We start from the raw sequence: 19,212 nt of genomic DNA, 5'->3' as shown, positions 1-19,212 counted from the left end.
TCTCAAGGCAAATATGTTTAAATCCGGGATGGTGGTCTAATTATAAAACTTGCACGACCGGTTAAGAGAAGTTTATATCTAAAATTCTCTATTTGAGATTCAAACAAAAGATTCGACTATAACATACTGAAGTTCAAAGTGCGCTCGGTACGAGTTACTACATTGTATTATTTGAACGAATCATTACACGTACGCCTGAAGTGACATCCGAGCCGCGATCCGCGATCAGTGGGTGATTATTGTTATATTCTTAGAAAAAAAACGATGTGAATTTCGATCAGGAATACTTTTAAAGATGGCTGGGAGTATTCACGAGGGCCCCGAGTTCGGGGTTGGGGACTTCGTCCTCCTTCATGACCTAACACTGGATGCATTTATGGAAAATTTAAAACTAAGGTGAGTGGATCCAGAGATTGGACAACTTGTCAACTCTTTTGATTTTTTCGTCTGCTTTCGTTTTTATGCGCTGTCCAAAAAGCCGGGCACTATAGAATCGTAGTAAGAATTCCACGTGTTTTTCACATCTGTTGTGGGTGGATTGTCAGTCGTGCGTGCTTTAAATCTTTCTCCACTCGTGACCACGCCTTCAACCATGTCACCCTATAGGCCCTATAGTACAGAGGGGTATCATATTACATATAGGCATGACAGAACCTCAGGCCTCTCTAAACATTCTTTTTAGAGAATAAAAAAAAAACATTGAAAATTTTGGGATTTTTTCTTGAATTTGGTGGCTAAAATATTCTTTTTTAATGATGACAACAAGCAATTTGCAATGAAACACAGCATTATGATATATATGTCTTCAATTTCTATCCCTAAGAGATTAACAATTTTACGAAAACTGTATATTGAAACCCCTGTCAGTGTATTTAAAGCTGTTGGTGTAACTTTCATGTCCAACATGAACATTTGTGTGTAGCCACACTTAAAGCATGACACATTTGCTTAAAGTGCATAAATACTGTAATACACTCTGACTTTAATTGTTCCTAACTCAAGACATCCTCAGGATATGAAGATCATATACGACTCATCATAACTATATGTGGTTAGTTGTACACCACACATGCGTACACTACTTAGGACATCTCTGTGTAATTATCTGACATTAATTGCCATTATTGATTGATGACTATCCCAGATTTGAGAAAGAATGAGAGGGGAAAGGGGGGGGGGGTAGTCAATAATTCATTATTGTGAATTTCTTTGCAAATGCAGAATTTGGGTATACATTGTGTGGTGTGTAATATGCTAGCCCATTAGTTATTTTAGTAATTGCATGTGATTTGAACATAGTATGTTGAACTTCTAAGATAATGTGCATGCTATTCACCAATATGATTGATATGTATTTATGTTTAGATTTCACACTTAGTTGTGAAATGTAAAATTCATTTTATACTAAATCTGCAGCATATGTATTAAACATTATTCATATTAAAAATAAAATATATCAATGCCCTTTTAGTTTACAAGCATTATTACATGCATGTAAATGTTTGAAGACTCTGCAAAAGGGATGGTTATTGAGTGGAGCAGAGTTGATATGTGGAACAGGTCATGCATTTGGGTCCCACTGGTGACAGTTGTTTGAGTTTCATTTAGGTAACTTTAAAGGCATTGAGGAAACTTTGAATGCAGAGATGACTTCCTTGTGAGTTTGAAGATTTGAATCTAGAGCAGTGTCACTTTGTATGACATAGAGTGATATCTTTTCTAGCTAGAACTCACAAATCACTATAAACTTGAGACAGCATCATTATCTTCATCTTGTTATTTAACCATTGGATCTTGATCTATACATGTTAATGTTTAAGTGTGTTACAGCTATAAGTATGGGGAGATCAAAATGTTTCATTAAAACAATGTAAAAGTACTTGTTTCCCAAGCACTGCAATAGGAAGTGAGTCAGTGTTGTTGAGGATGTGTACTAGAGGTACATACTTGCCTGGCGTAATCATTCACAAACACTGGTGGATCTTTGTAGACCTGCATTTTGTTCAAGTGTCTGTGTTGACAGTTTTGGCTTTACAAGGACATGCAAGATCTCTTAACACTTTTTTTCAAACATTCTTTTGATGGGGCAATTACGTCTGTAAAGTCAACTTCAATTACATACATGAATGATTTCCGTATATTAACATGATCAACATGACAAATTAACCAGTTTCCAGAGAGCAACCTAATTATAGAGCATACATTTGTATTTATATCTGTAATGTGACTTGCAGCATGCATATGTCTAGTTTGTCCAATTTTTTTCATGAATGTTGTTGAAAAAAATAACAAAAGATAAGAGAAAATCTGCTTTTGTACAGATATGTGCCTACATTTGTAGATCTGCACTTTGACTTCCAGTTTGTCAAGTAAATTTTGTAGAACTTTCGCTGTTGAATATGCCTACATGTAATAAGGAAAGATAAAAAAAGATTTAGCTGCTTTAGAAAATCAAGTAATTTGGCTACATGGCCTTGACGATGACTCAGACTTCTAAGAATACATTGATAGTTGATTGTTTGATAGGGAGTTCTCAGAAGTTTATCTTCTACCGCCGGAACACAAGGCGGAGGATCCACGAGAAATGTAAACACGGTTCATTGTGGAAAAAAAGAAAATTCAGACTAAAGATACCCCAAAAGTAAATAGATCCACTTCTTTGTATTTTGCAGTGCTGTGCTTATATCGGGTAGATGTGTGTTGATAAGGAGGTGGTTATACATATAGGTGTATACAGTAATGTAGGTATGACATAAGCTTCTTATCTATGTTGACGACCAAACAGAGAAGAGGAAGTGTTGGTTAGGGAACATTTGTAGTGTCCCGCCTCACTTACTAGGAATTCTCAGACCCACAGAGAGTAAACACAGAAACACAGTCTACAGATCTTTAACCCTTGTTAATGAAGCAGATCTGTTCCATAGAGAGACTGGTATTTTACATACTCCCCCTTCCTTTTCCATGTACATCATGCTATATAACATGAAAGCATCTAGAATATGATTTTATCTTCTTCTTTTTCTTTATCTTCTTTTTCTTTATGTACATGTATCAACTCCCATGCATGTAATATTGAGAGAAAATAACACAGAATCTTGAACAAAATGATTAAACCTCCTCATCTTCATGTATAAACCCCAACTTATGTGTGTTGCAAGAAGAGCTGCAGAGAATATTATTGCCTAAGTTTTCTGAAAAGTAAAGTTAGAATTTCAAGAACTTAACATGTTTAATGGTCATGATTAACTTGTGATTTCTCCATGTTTGTGTATCAGAGTCGGGGACTATCCGTGAAGCGGTTGGTGTCGGGGATCAGGGGCCTGTAAATGTTTTACACGGCGTACAGCCATCTAGAACCCATCTCCTGATTGTTTTCTGGCACATTATCTATCAGATAGATCAATAACACTCGGTTATTTCTGTCTTTATGTTACACCTGAGGCCCACCTGTACGAGACTTGTATTGAACGGAGTCGGTTCTAACAGACCACTAACTGATTTAAGTTTGCTGTACCTGTTGATACTATCTATACCTCTCTACCTGTACATTATATAGGCTTCAAATCACACCTTTGCCCATCTAATACACTATAATTATATTTTTATTTACCTGTAGCTATCTGTACATCAAGTGCTAGGAATCAAATCCCACATTTGCCTATAGACATGTACTTTATAAACCGTGGTGCTCCATCATCCTAAATCTACCTAATACATTATATAGGATCAAATCAGACCACCATCTTTCTATTACTAGATCTTTTATCAATGGGCATCAGTCATTCAATCAATAAATTCCTACAAATTGCACCATAAATACCTTCAGCTTCAATCATGGCGTTATGAACTCGATGTAACTGGTAGTTGTAAGATGCCTGTTTTAATCAAGCAAGTGTTCAGAATGTATGCAAACATACTGCATTTAATGTTCCCTGTACATGTAATTGTATGGATAGATTGTTTTGCCAATTTATTTCATTTTGTTATAAATACTAGACTAAGTATGCGACCATTCAATTGGACAAATAGTAAACTCTTGTCTGCCTTAACAGTTGATGTCTTGAATGTATCACAGTAGTTGTACTACAGTTGTAGGTACACACTCTATACTCCTGACCCTCGCTTAGTCTGTCATTAAGGAATCCATTTTAAAGGACACAAATGACCTTTTTCAGCGTTTTAATGTGTAATATGATAGAAAGCAGTTGCCCTTGAAGAAGCTTGATCTTAAATCTTTTTTATTGGAGAGCTAGAGCATTAACTTTGAAGGTTAAATTACATGACTCTCATATATATACATTGTACAAAGAGACAGTTAAAAATTAGTATAAAAAAAAATTCTTTGTCTTGTACATGTTGTACTTTTGCACTAAAAGTGATTGCAGAGTAAGCAGGCATTACAACATGCATATATTACCTTTAAGGCTTTCAGTGTCATTACAATGTTTATTGACATGAATGAAAATTCATTTGCACCTGATGCCTGACATTCCTCTACTGATTCTGTTGTTGATGTTTAGATACTCAAAGAACAAGATTTACACGTACATTGGAGAGGTGGTGGTGTCTGTCAACCCTTACAAGACGGTCAACATCTACGACCAGACCTATGTGGACGAGTACAAGGGCCGCGAGATCTACGAGAGGCCGCCACACATCTTTGCAGTGGCTGACTCGGCGTATAAAACGATGAAGAGACAAAGCCGTGACACCTGTATTGTCATCTCAGGTGAGACACTGACATGCAGTTTATTATCCTATTAAAATATTGTCATCATCAAATCAGGGAGAACACTTCTATATTATCATTATGAGTGAGACATATACATTGTCATCTCACATGAGACACACATTGTCATCTCACATGAGACACATACATTGTCATCTCACATGAGACACACACATTGTCATGTCACATGAGATACAAACATAGTCATCTTAGTTGAGACACATACATTGTTTATTGTTATCTCACATAAGTCTTATATGTGTATTCAATTTATCTCACAAGTCTTATATGTGTATTCAATTTATCTCACAAGTCTTATATGTGTATTCAATTTATCTCACAAGTCTTATATGTGTATTTAATTTATCAGAAATATAAATTGTCATCTCGGTATGTTCAGTTTTACTGTTTGATATATTATTCTTCTTTAGTTTGAAATTCTGCAGCTACATATTTTTAAAGATTCGCCCTACAAAAAAAGATTTGTGTTTTGGATCTTTCTAAAGAACTCATTTTAAAACAGGTTTAAATTGAGCACAAAAGAATGAATGATGTATACTCAAAAATGGTTAGGACTAGTGACATAACACACAGAATTTGAAAAAATGTACTGGCATTGGAGTCCTAAATCTTTGTTTGCTTATCGTTCTGTATAGTTCGAACTTTGACAATAAATCTTTTTACTTCACTACTGTATCAATAGTCATGACTAACTCAAGATGGTTTTTAAAGTTTTTTTTTATAGAATTGTAAATCACATGTGCTTATCATGCATGTATGTAACGGCAGAATTTTACTATTATTATTTTTCTATTAACTGTTTAAGGTGAATCAGGGGCAGGGAAAACAGAGGCCTCCAAAATCATTATGAGGTACATTGCCGCGGTAACCAATGTGGGCGGCCAGAAGGAAGTCGAGAGGTAATTGTCCAGACACCCCCTCCCACCTAACACCCCCCCCCCCCCACAGAAAAAAATAAAATGTCAGATAAATTGATTTTAAATACTTTATGTACAATTAATACAATGCATTGCTTTACCGGGGTATATAAAATTATTATATTATGTACATATTTCATGGACTAAAAGGGAAGTCTTATGAGGTTGGAATAATTTTGTATAACATTTATAACAACATGCTTTATTGGTGATTTTACAGTCAAAATGAAATAGAAAGGTGGAGTAGTCATTACATAACATATATAACACAGCAGCTATACATATCTCAGCATGCATGACTCAATGCTGTTAAATCTCTCAAGGCCATCGAAGAATGAAACAGGTTCTAGAGAGTTCATTTTCTTTCTTGAAGCTGTCTCAAACTTGACACTTTTTTCTCAACCCTATTTAAACATTTCTTGATTTTCACCTTTAATCCAACTGGAGCGCTTTCTTAATTTTCTGATTGGTCATTCAGAACTCGAAAAAGTATTATTTAAGATTTGAGAATTGAATAAATAAGTACCCTGTATGATCCTCAAGAAAGGGGAATGGGAACAGGAAGTAAAATTCTAAAAGTGGAGTGTTAATTTTTTTTATATCTGTGAAATTCTCATGCTCTATTTTATATCACATTCTTTTACTTGATATTGATCTCAAATCCTGATTTATGTAAATTTCTAAGATCTTGAACTTCAGCCTCGTACATTGCATGATGATCTACTGATCAAACCAAGCAGCTTTCCTTAAATTACTTCATGAATATGCTCACAAACAACTACTTTATTTATTTATACATGTTTATCTATTATATGATTTGTTAAAAAGAAAAATAAATCCCAAAATTCAATTACCAACTGCTACAGTAATTGAAATTTACTCCCAATATGGTAAGTTTGGGGTTAAGCAGCTCAGTTTTCCTTTTTCAAATATTTTTCCTAAATTTATATTAGATTAAACTGCTGTAGGTATCAAATGACAATTGATATCTTAAAAAACATATAACACAATTACTGTGGAATCATTAAATTTCGTGGTGGCTCAATTTTTGTGGAATTCGTGGGTACCTCTCATCCACGAATTTACATCCTCCACAAATTAATAGATAAGTGTTAAAAAATCATATGTCCTTATGTTGGTATAAAAGAATAGTCAAAATTACGTCCCAGGAACCTATAAAAGTAAACCAATCCACAAAAATTGGTCCCCACGAATTTTAATGATTTCACAGTATAACGTCTTTTGGAAGCAGTCAGTAAATATATGTACTGACTAAAGTAACACATTGTTTTGTAGAGTGAAGGATGTCTTGGTCAAATCCAATGTAATTCTGGAGGCATTTGGAAATGCTAAAACAAACAGGAACGATAACTCTAGTCGGTTTGGAAAATACATGGATATCAATTTCGACTTTAAAGGGGATCCAATCGGAGGGCATATTAATAATTACTTGTTGGAAAAGGTAAGTAAATTCAGTTCATAACATTATGTTGTAAGCAAGGAAACAGGAAATAGCCGATACTATTATACACGCCAATTAAAATTGTATCATATCTCGGGTTTAAAAAGATCTTTAGACTGATAAAGTGAAATATCCTTTAAATTAGCCTTGAGCATTGAGCAATAAAGACTTCAGACTATATTGCATTTTAATATACTCTGTAATACTCTGTGACTTTAAAATATTTGTATTTTTCAATTGAATACATATTAAAGTTTTTATTTTTATTTTAATTTTTAAAGTCAATAGGATATTTTTCCGAACTTTTTATACATTTTCCAACTTTACTACGGTATATTGCACATATAACAATTCAAACATTTTCCTTTTAAATGAGTGAGGATACTTACATGTTTCTTATAGTTCCTTTTGAGATGCATTCTTATTTGGGAATGAAGGAGCTTACTCTTAAAAATTTGAATTACTGATTGGTCTGTAGTGTCTATTTGGTAGTTCAATGTTCTACTAGCTACAGACATACAAATAAAGTTAGTCACCAGATACTAATAATGTTGTCTTGATTTGTAAACAGTTGTTGCTGTTTGGTTACTTTTAGATACCCTGTTGTCATTTTGTTGTAGTCTTTGAGTTGACTGTCACAGATTTAGTTGTCATTTTTTGTTGTCTTTCAGTCTAGATGACACAGTGTTTTATGTCACTGTTTTATTCAGGATAGCTATCACAGATCAATTTTGCATTTTACTGTTCTCTTCTTGGTATAGCCATGTTATTTTGTTGCCATGTTTACCCAATTAAATGATCCCAATCAAATAGATCTTGCTGTGGTGCTGTTGTTCTCTTCATAGAAGCTGTTATAGATTTGTTGATGACATTTGGGCAGTTATCTTAGATTTGTTGACATCTTTGGATAGCTGTCAAAGTCAAGATTTGTTGTAGTCTTTTGGATACTTGTCATAGATTTGTTGTTGTGTTTGGATAGCTGTCATAGATTTTTTGTTGTGTTTGGATAGACATCATAGATTTGTTATTGTCTTTGGATAGCTATCATAAACTTGCTGTTGTCTGTATAGCTGTCATAGATTTTCTGTTGTCTTTGAAAACTGGATAGCTCTCATTTTTAGTTGTCTTTTTTAGTTGTCACTGATGGTTTGTTGTCTTTTTTAGTTGTCACTGATGGTTTGTTGTCTTTTTTAGTTGTCACTGATGGTTTGTTGTCTTTTTTAGTTGTCACTGATGGTTTGTTGTCAGTGTTAGTTGTCACTGATGGTTTGTTGTCAGTGTTAGTTGTCACTGATGGTTTGTTGTCAGTGTTTGTTGTCACTGATGGTTTGTTGTCAGTGTTTGTTGTCACTGATGGTTTGTTGTCAGTGTTTGTTGTCACTGATGGTTTGTTGTCAGTGTTAGTTGTCACTGATGGTTTGTTGTCAGTGTTAGTTGTCATTAATGGTTTGTTGTCAGTGTTAGTTGTCACTGATTGTTTGTTGTCTTTTTCAGTCCCGTGTTGTCCACCAGCAGACAGGCGAGAGGAACTTCCACTCGTTTTACCAGCTTCTGTATGGCGCCAAGGATGAAAAATTAAAAGAGTACAAACTGGTCCGTGACCCAGGGAAGTACTTCTATGTGAACCAGGGAGGGGATCCAAAGGTGTGTTACTGTTCTCTCTGAACTTTTGATTTGATTTTATTTGATTTCCCTTTATATAACAAATAGGTATAGATAGGACAAATTGAATTTCTTCCTAGTTCGGTAGTGTTTTATAGAATTTGATGGAGGAAGAGAAACGTAGACAAAATTTTTTACATTTTCAGCCAATTATAAGAGCATATGATAGAATTTATTCATAGTTTTCGTCCTGTTAAATGTGAATTGTTTGTATTGTATGGACAGTTTAATCTGTGAGGCTGTCTGTCTGTCTGTCTCTTCATTGCATAATAAATGTATTATTTATAATGTACAAAAGCACTCATATCAAAAAAGATCATATTTACTCTTTGATTTACACTAAAGAAAACACAAAATGTTATATGTTATGTGTGTTATGCATAAAGGAGCCTTTTTTGAGACTGAGAGTCAAAGTTACATGTAATGATAACAAAAGATGATTATTTATAAATCTTTAAAGTTATGAAATGAAACCCCCTTTGAACTCTGTATGTTTGCTGTGTTTGTTAGGGAAGTCCTGAAGGCAAGGTAACCTGTGTTTGTCGGTGTGAGGTCATCCTCTTGTTGTTACTTCCTTGAACCACCCAGCATCTAGCCCACAAAATAATTAGTACAAATGAAGTACATTTGTTAATTAAAGTCAGATTCAGAACAGCAAGAATAGTACAAGGCATTTCCTTGTGTGAATTCAGTTGAATTTCTTTTGAGATGAAAAAAAATAACATTTTATATTTGTTTACAATTTTTGCAAAAGAAATTTTCTGATATTAGATTTTCTTAGTTCAAAGGTATTGGACTTAGAAGTGTACATGTAAATTCTATCTACAATAAGGAAAACAATTTTTCTTAAACAGAATCATAATTATTGTTATTTTAATTGGGAGGGTTGTTTGATGATGTTTGCCAGTAAAGGGTTTTTCTTTATTTCTCATGGTAGAATGAATCTTTACACCCATTTTCTAGAAAAGTCAACCTATTTTTTTAAATTGAAATTAAAACCAGTATTAATGATTGCCTTGGGGTTGCTATTAATGACCGACCCAATGCATCCTGTGCTTAATTGAACATGATTCAATATAAATATAATGTGTGACTGCCTGTAACTAATTGTGTGTGGGTGTGGTAAAACTGGTTTCATTCATATCCTGACTTAATTTGTTTACAATTTGAGAGAGAGAGAGAGAGAGAGAGAGAGAGAGAGAGAGATTATTTTTCAACTTGAAGTTCTCTATTGGTATTGTGAATATAGATAAGAGGGAAGTGTTTGATTTAAAAAGAATAGACGAAGACTGAAACTTAAAAAATGATTGAGTCAGCTATTCACCCCATTTATTTTCACATGATTACCAGGTACATAAAACTTATAATGTCTGTTCTTTTTCTTCACTATTGTTTGGCTATGTCAGGCTGTGTCCTATAGATTTATAAACTGATTCAGTATTTGTCTTTTACAATATAGGTGCATGATATTTTATAGTATAAATAATGTATTTCAAAATCATTTCTAGATTAAAAATGTAAGTATAGTATAATGGTATATATATATATATATGTAAAAGTGAGAGTTAGATCATTATATGTACATGGACATCAATTATTCCAAGTGAAAATCAGTATATCCTCTCTAAGTCCAAACCAGATTAATAGGAATTTTATGTTACAAATAAAGATCCCTAGCATGCTAATATGAAGGGTTTTTCACAGTTACTGAACAAATTTTACTACTTCACCAATTTGAAGACTTATAGTGGTATGGGACACCTTTCGATATTAATGTGATCAGGATAAAAGTACATGAGAAACAAAATAAATTTTCAAATTTTGCAATATTTGACCAAATACTTAATAAAATATATTTTAAAAGTTTTGAAAGATAAAAATTTTAGAAGCCCCAGGAGGATTTTAACTCATAACCCCCAGATTTGAGTTATTACTCTAATTGCGCTTTGCTGTTAAAGTAACAATTTTGGGAAAACAACATTTTAAAATTATAATTGATTTTATTGTTTATTTCAGTAGGAAGTATGTAACAATTAATATGGAGGTGTCCTATACCACCTTAATTTTTAAAATCTTTATAGCTTAATAGTATTTAAAGACCTAGAGAGGTTATATACTGTTCAATTGCCTTCAAAATGCATGTTACCAAGTAACGTATATTAATACCGGTATATAGTATATATTTATATAGTATACTCTAGAGTGTACTATACTTATACATGTACTTATATTCATGTATACAGCAGCTATACTGTACTGAAATAGGGTTTGCTATAACTGTGGGATCCTGTTTCATGTAATATATATATATAGAGATTATAGGATGTGTTATATTTATAGGTTGCTTGTATCGATACATGTTGTACTTGAGAAGCAATGGGTGTATTTTACAAAAGAACTCCTATCAACATTGTAAATGTTTTTAGTTTTTCACAATAATTCTCAAAAAAAATTCGCAAACTCTGTTTTTCATCTCTGATTGCATGCAGACCATTTCAGTATCGTTTGATATACATGTATTTTACTGGTAATTTTTTAAAACACAGTTAAGTGGATGTAAAATTAGCATTTATTATAGATTAGTCTTCAAGTTCTTTTGCAAAATGATGTGGTGATGCTGTACTTTATTTACAGTGAAAATATTCAACATATTGTTTTATACGTATCCTTGCTATGTTTGTGGTACCCAGCAAAATGTGCTGCAACACTACATGTATCGAGGAAAGTCCTCATACAGTGGTATCCAGTTAGTACATAAAACACTGTACATTTATTGGTCACTTACAGTGGTATATCTGGTTAGTATAGTTGTGTGATATCTCTAGTATATTACAGTGGTAATGGTATCAAGTTATATTGTATTACAACACGGTCATGAGGTGATCTGTTACTGCAATATGTTATACAACATAGAGTTAGGCTGCTGTTACAACACAGGGTCTGTTATAGAGTGTGTTATAACTGTAGTGTCCAGTTACACTGTGTGCCTGGTGTGCTACATTTATATGAATTTATTGGCAATGGTATAATTCCAGGCAATAAGACTGTGCTACACGAGTCATTATTTGATGTCTTCATTGATAATAAATATCTTACTGGGATGTTAAACATCACACAATAGCAAAAAAATATTAGAAAATATTACATTGTAAATAAGCACTACATCAAATCAATTAATAAATTGATGAACCTAAAATCTCCAGTGTTTATGTCATCATATACCTTTTCAATTCATATTATTTTCTTATTACCTTAATAAATAGGCTGTTGTTTTTTTTTCTAACAATCAAAATATTAAAGAAGTATTATTGTATAAGATGTGATATCCATGTACATGTTATACTGTTTGCTATTAATCAGTATATTTAGTGTATGGTGTATATACATTGAACATTAGAAATATGTACATGTAAGCATTATATAACTCATATATTTACTCTAGAACAGCTAGGGTGAAAATACAAGTATGTATTTATACCGATAACAGAGTCAAGCCATCATGATGAATGAATACAGGCTGTGTCACTCATTTTACTAAAACTGATGACATCTTTTTAATCTCAGTATTTTCGACACATCATTCATTTCTGGAGTGGTTTTTTGGTGTTTGCAAGTGCATGGTTGTAGCAGCTTAATTGTGGTTATTAAGACTATGTACTTGAATGTGATCATATTAGATGTTGCTTAAATATGTTAGACAGATTTTGTCAGATAAAAAGCATTTTTAACTTGCTGACAGACAAATGTGTAAGCATATGTTTGAAGCAGCTATTAAACTTTTAAGTGAACAGTGTAGATAAACACTTAAGTAACTCTTCTATTTCATGCTCAAGATATGACTAAATGAAAGCACACTGATAAATTCCTATTTATAACGGGGCTTGAAACCTTTTGTTTATATCAGTAAACTAGTCCAGAGGTCTAATAATAAGCTTGCAGAAAAAAATACCATTAAACAATTGGATCAATCAAATCAAATTCAGTGAAAACTGTTTCTCCATTTTTCAAAGTTAAGATTTTCTCTATTACCGTACCAAATCTGTTTCTCATTACTTCAAAATTGATACCCTTTGTTGTACAAATTGACCATATAGAGACAAATGAAAATATTGTCGTTTTATCAAACTAAATTAAGTACACTACTATATAGTCTTGTATTTTAATTTATAGTATAGAATTAAATATAAAAATCAATATTATAAGGTTCATCTTTGGTTTGTATGTGTAACAATTTAAAATATATACCGGTAACTGCATATAATAGATAGGTTAACATTTTAAATGAATTGAAAATTGTTAAATTAGACGCACACTTAATTTGCATTTATACAGTGCAACAAAATGTTTTTATGTAATTATTATATTGTACAATTATGAACACATGTAATGGACTGTTTTTTGTGGGTTTCAGTGTGCCACGGTCCACGACCGGGATGATTACCGCTCCGTGATGAACGCTCTCAAGGTCATGGGATTCTCCTTTGCTCATGCTGAAGCTCTCTGGAAAATTGTAGCAGCTATCTTGCATTTGGTAAATGTTCTAATAAGTATGTAATTATTATACATGTAATTATGAAATATCTGGCATACAGCTAAAAAAAATTACTAATATTCATGCTGGTTAAACTCATGCTTATTTCATGGGTGACCCGTAACAATGAAATTAGATTCTAAACGAATCATTAAAGAGCTAGGCCCACGAAGGGTCAAAATCAGATAATAAAAAGTATAATACCTAGGCAATCTTTAAAGCAGAAAATAACTCATCATTCAAAACTTTTGTTTAATTTTGGGCATTTTACAGGACTGATTTTGACCCTTTGTGGGCCTAGCTCTTTGAGCCTTTATTATATTTTATAAGGTTGAATTACCCAAGTCAATGATGTTGATGTTTTGATTACTGTAGGGTAACATGGACTATGTGGCCGCTGACGATCATGATCATGCAGGAGTGTCTGACGAAAAGTTGCTAGGGAACATTGCAGAATTGTTGTCTGTTACCAAGGAGAATCTGAGGAAAGCCCTGTGTTCGCGGGTCATCGCTGCAGGGGGTCAGGTCGTAGAGAAACAGCTGACGGTGTCTGATGCTGTTTATGCCCGCGATGCCTTCGCCAAGGTAACTGTCATGTGTTTCTCTAGGGTGATTAGTGAAAACTGCTGTAATACTATCTTTTTATGTATGTGAAATTTTCAAAGTTTGATTACAAAGCAGGAACATTTATTAGATCTTTTTTTGCAAATCTTATTTTAAGAATTTTGTTTTGATGACTATAAAAACTAGTGCTTAAATGAATCCAAAAAAATTTTCAATAAATAGCACACTGCTGCACTCATAGAGATGCTTTTCATACTTTGTCCAACTTACTAGGTTATTTGGGGTATGATGTTAGCCATAGTTCATATGTACATGTGGTTCATTATTGTTCTCAGACTAACAAACTTTTTTATCAGGTAATTATTTTACTGTATGAAAATGACATAGTAAAAACAAGTTGTTGATTTTGCAGGCGATGTACGACCGAATGTTCACCTGGATCGTTGGTAAAACCAACGAAGCCATTGATCCAAAGGCCAGTGGAATCGCGTATGTCGGCAAAAATACAGTCATCGGAGTGTTAGATATCTATGGATTCGAAATCTTTGATAACAACAGGTAGAGGCTATTAATTAATGGAGTTAATTAATGATAAATACACTATGAACCCTTAACCATAATGATTTAATTTTTGTTTAAAAACTACATGTAGGTTATTGAACGTTCAAATTGGTGAAATGTTGCCATATTGATGAAATTTTTCTTATCGTAAGTAAAAGGAGAATAACTCATTCTCTTTTTTAGGTTAACATAAGATATTGATTTATTCCCCTTTTCAGGAAAACATGTTAAGATTTCTTACTTTATATGCCTTGTATACATAATATACTTATTTTAAAAACAAGATTTTAAAGTGTGAATAAACCACAAAAATGACCAACTAATTAATGCACAAACTAAAAATTAAAAAACTAAATTTGAGCAGATGTATACATCACTTACAGCAAGAGAAGCTGTGAAGTTACATGTATTTGCTTTTATACCTTAATTTTTTTTTAATTGTATTTAGATCTTACATTTTCTGACATTTTTTTCTCCCTGCAGTTTTGAGCAGTTGTGCATCAACTACTGTAATGAGAAGCTGCAGCAGCTGTTCATTGAACTGGTTCTCAAGCAGGAGCAGGAGGAGTACCAGCGCGAGGGCATCCAATGGCAGCACATCGACTACTTCAACAACAAAATCATCGTCGACCTGATCGAGGCCCAACACAAAGGGGTGCTGGCCATCCTCGACGAAGCGTGTCTGAGCGTAGGAAAGGTCACCGATGAGGTCAGTGACCACAGAAAGTGGATTTTATGGTTGATTAACTTTAAAGATATTATAGAATATTAATGCAGTGATGAAGATGAGGATACTGGTTGTAGAAAATGGAACTCCCTGGCAATTAGGTGTGATCAAAGATTCGACTCTGGGAAGGCATATGAGCTATGGCTTAAGATTTGTAATAAAATTTGTGCATTTGGATTTGTATAGTATCCTGATTTCCCTCATTTGTACTTGTAATTTATAGCTGACTTGACAAGTATTGCAAATGTCCCATTGGAATTAGGTGACTGTCTTTTTAATAAAAAAAATTTGATTAATGTGTTTAGAAGTTGCATTAGACTGTAAACAAACTGATAGGATGAGTACATTTATAATTCATTATCATTGTAGATGTTCCTGACAGCCATGGCACAAAAGCTGGCAAAGCATGAACACTTCACTTGTCGATCGGTAAGACAGCCCACTCATGGCAACCAACGTACCGCTCAATCTGAATGAAAATCATTTATAATTGCCTTAGACTGACGCTTTTAAATCATAGTTCACTATGCACAAACACATGCAATCTGATTAAAATCACCCCTCACTCCTTACACTTTTCAGGGTCTGATAAGTATCGATATATAAGGTCATATTCATGACCTTTACATTTGCATAAAATCTATATATACCTCAACCAATCACAGACTTGCCTTTATTTATTTTATGAGAGATACTGGAGGTTACATAGAAAACAAGCATGAATTAATTTTTCTATTTTCTTGTAAAGAGTTCCAATAAGTTTTCTAAAGCAGTGAAAAACCCTTCCCTGATTGGTCAGAAGTAAAGGTCATGTGAAGACAACCTCCTATCGATACTTGTCAGACCCTGATGAGTGTAAGGAGAAGGGGGATGGTTTTAACCAGAATGATACAAGTGTATCATTCCTTTGATACATAGGCAGTAAATTTAGCCACAACTATTTATTCTGTTATTAAATGAAACCTGAAAACAAGACTACTTATACACATCTGTTATACTGTATACCGGAAAGTATTCGCCCCCGTTTTATTTTCGCCTTTTTCACCCTTTTTGTCAGAGGGTGAATTTAAGACTAGGCGAATTCCTATGTCTCAAACTATCATTCTTTATTCACAACTTTGTCTGGACATATTCAAGACAGAGCGAAACTGTTTGCAAGTGAAAAAGGGCGAAAATAACATAGGGTGAAAATAACCCTGTATACAGTATATAATATCATTCCTTGTAATTCTGATACTGAGACAGCACATAATCCTGCTGTATTTGAGCACTCTTGTGTTTTTTCTGTTTTTAGCTGAACCCTTCAGACAAGACGTTAGAGCATGCCAGGGATTTCAGAATCAAGCATTACGCTGGTCAGGTCACATACCAGGTGCCCGGATTCATTGACAAAAACAGGGACTCGCTGTTCCAAGACTTCAAGAGACTTCTCTTTAACAGGTAAGCACTGTTTTTAATATGCCTTCACGAAAAAAGGAAGAAATGTTTTTGTTTTAAATAAGATTTGTTGTTCAGGAGCGATACAAGATAGGACAGGATAATTGCTTCATATTTCAACTTCTAATTATCATTTTGATTAAATGTGGCCAATATTGCAGCAGTAATTTTAAACCTAGTAGGCCTGCATGGAAAGTGGTTTTCTCCATGAAGTTTCAATAACATCATACAATAATTTACCTAACCTTAGAAAAACTGTTGTCCTTAAAAACCAAACAGTTAAAAACCAAACAGTTTCTAACTAGTTGTTTTAAGGTGATTGTTCCTGATCAGTTTTATGTGGCTGTTTCTGATAAGTTGTATTGGGGTGACTTTTTTTCAGTGGTTGTTTTGAGTGACTGTTTCTGATTGGTTGTTTTGAGATGACTGTTGCTGATTATTTTTATGAGTGACTGCTTCTAATTGGTTGTTTTTAGGCAACTGTCGCTGATTAGTTTTATGAGTGACTGCTTCTGATTGGTTGTTTTTAGGCAACTGTTTTTCAATGGTTGTTTTGAGTGGCTGTATCTGATTGGTTGTTTTGAGATGACTGTTTTCCAATGGTTGTTTTGATTGGTTGTAGTGAGGAGGATATCCTGCAGCTGATGTGGCCTGAGGGTGCCCAGAACATTACAGAGACCACCAAGCGACCAATCACAGCCGGCACCAACTTCAAGAACTCCATCATAGCGCTGGTCGACAACCTGGCAACCAAGGTAGGTACTCTCTGGTGTAGCAAAGCAACTCAGCCACACAAGCAAGCCAAAAAAACACCAACAGCAGAGCAACTGTACAAATACTAGTAAGCCAAAACCACTCATTAGTAAAGCAACTATAGAAATACTAGTAAGCCAAAACCACTCATTAGTAAAGCAACTATAGAAATACTAGTAAGCCAAAACTACTCATTAGTAAAGCAACTATAGAAATACTAGTAAGCCAAAACCACTCATTAGTAAAGCAACTATAGAAATACTAGTAAGCCAAAACTACTCATTAGTAAAGCAACTATAGAAATACTAGTAAGCCAAAACCACTCATTAGTAAAGCAACTATAACCACATAAGCAAGCCAAAAACACCAATAGCAAAGCAACTCAGTCACATTTTAATATCAAGCCAAAAATCACACAATAACAAAGCAACTATAACCAGATGAGTAAGACCAGAAGACAAAAAAAAGAAAGCAACTAAGCCACATGAGCAAGCCAAAAAAAACCCCACTGAATAGTGGCATGAACAAGCCAAAAACATGCAGTAGCAAAGCAACTGTAGGCACGACACCAATAGTTAAGCAACTTAGGTACACAAATAAGCAAAGAACACAAAGAGCAAAGAATGTAAAAATATGACATTTAAGGTTCTTCACTACACCGAGACTTATACTTTTTAAGACTCTACGTCACAAGATGGCGATTTAAATGTTTTGTGAAAACTGTATCAATCGATTCAGATGTATATCGTCATAGCTCAGTGGTTAAAGAATCAGGCTTGTGAACCGCAGGTCATGAGTTCGAATCCACCTGGGGCTTTTGTTTATGTTTACTGAATGAAATATTTGAAAATATCATTTTTTATTAAAAATTGCACATTTTTTTGCCTATTTGACATATATACTTCTTATCCATCATGCTTTCTATCACAATCGAGTAATTTTCTGCTGATTTGAGAAACTATTTCAAGGTGTAGTGAGGCACCTTAAGGTCAAGATCTAGTAAATGAAAGGTGCCAACAGGTTTATAAAATTTAAGATATAAATTCTTTCAATATTGCTTTATAACAATAGCTTTGTTTGATAGGGTGTACCAGGGCTAAAATTTATGGTTAAAACAATTAAAAATAATTTTTTAAATCATCATTTTCTATGAAATATGAAGGAAATAAAGAGCAAATTTTGGAGTTTTGTCCATTTTTTACTAATAAGATATCTCTAGAATGCCTACAGTCTCCCCCAAAACGGAATTAAACAAGCTCTTGAACTCTTCTTTAAAATGATGTCAAATTGAATATTGGTATCGAGTTTACTTTTCCCATAATTTAACATAGAATGTCAAGAAATTGTTTAATTTTCTACTTAATTCCTTTAAAGCCGTAAAGTATTGGAAAAAGATTTTTAAATCAATTAGGATGTCATTATGGTTTAAGCTCCAAAAAGACACTCTGGAATCATTTACTAGATCTTGACTGGAAATACATTGGAGATATCTGTGGAAAGACCTGATCTAGGTTTCGAAAAGTGAAACAGGCAACACACACAGTTACGCTACTGGTTTAGTTCAACCAGAGACTTGATATCTACTCCGTATATGGTTTTAAACAAGTATAACATTTAAGAATATCTAAAAGCCATGTTTTTTTCTCACCTGTTCAAATTCAACAGTTATGGGTACATTTATTACTTTTCTGTATATTAATATTTTTTGACATTTTGTAGTATATTGGAGGATATTAGCTGCAGCATTTCTCTAGTCTTTGTCATAACAATATGTTTACTTAATAATAAATTTGAAAAATGGAATCTCCAATACCTCACAGGTTGTACACCTGTAAGCTGTGTTATTAT

General features: G+C 33.5%; 1 protein-coding gene across 4 annotated transcripts in view; it reads left to right on the top strand.

Moving 5' to 3' along the window:
* Window positions 1-179: 179 nt before the first annotated feature.
* LOC105345742 (unconventional myosin-Id) overlaps window positions 180-19,212 on the top strand; it is a 36,518-nt gene continuing 17,485 nt past the window's right edge. The window contains exons 1-14 of one of the 4 annotated variants that reach the window (XM_034454231.2): window positions 180-396; window positions 4,521-4,729; window positions 5,556-5,649; window positions 5,888-5,905; window positions 6,964-7,129; window positions 8,624-8,773; window positions 9,302-9,319; window positions 13,203-13,322; window positions 13,698-13,907; window positions 14,299-14,444; window positions 14,931-15,156; window positions 15,544-15,603; window positions 16,469-16,614; window positions 17,234-17,366. In XM_034454231.2, the coding sequence (XP_034310122.2) occupies window positions 296-396; window positions 4,521-4,729; window positions 5,556-5,649; window positions 5,888-5,905; window positions 6,964-7,129; window positions 8,624-8,773; window positions 9,302-9,319; window positions 13,203-13,322; window positions 13,698-13,907; window positions 14,299-14,444; window positions 14,931-15,156; window positions 15,544-15,603; window positions 16,469-16,614; window positions 17,234-17,366 (1,797 nt within the window). In that variant the 5' untranslated portion in view covers window positions 180-295. The remainder of the gene's footprint in view (window positions 397-4,520; window positions 4,730-5,555; window positions 5,650-5,887; window positions 5,906-6,963; window positions 7,130-8,623; window positions 8,774-9,301; window positions 9,320-13,202; window positions 13,323-13,697; window positions 13,908-14,298; window positions 14,445-14,930; window positions 15,157-15,543; window positions 15,604-16,468; window positions 16,615-17,233; window positions 17,367-19,212) is intronic. The other 3 variants (XM_066072725.1, XM_066072724.1, XM_034454235.2) reach the window with 3 other exon arrangements.

Source organism: Magallana gigas, chromosome 10 (genome assembly GCF_963853765.1).
Source record: "Magallana gigas chromosome 10, xbMagGiga1.1, whole genome shotgun sequence".
Classification (NCBI taxonomy): Eukaryota; Metazoa; Mollusca; class Bivalvia; order Ostreida; family Ostreidae; genus Magallana; species Magallana gigas.
The sequence above is the reverse complement of the archived record's forward strand: the minus strand, read 5'-3'. Positions and strand labels throughout refer to the sequence as shown.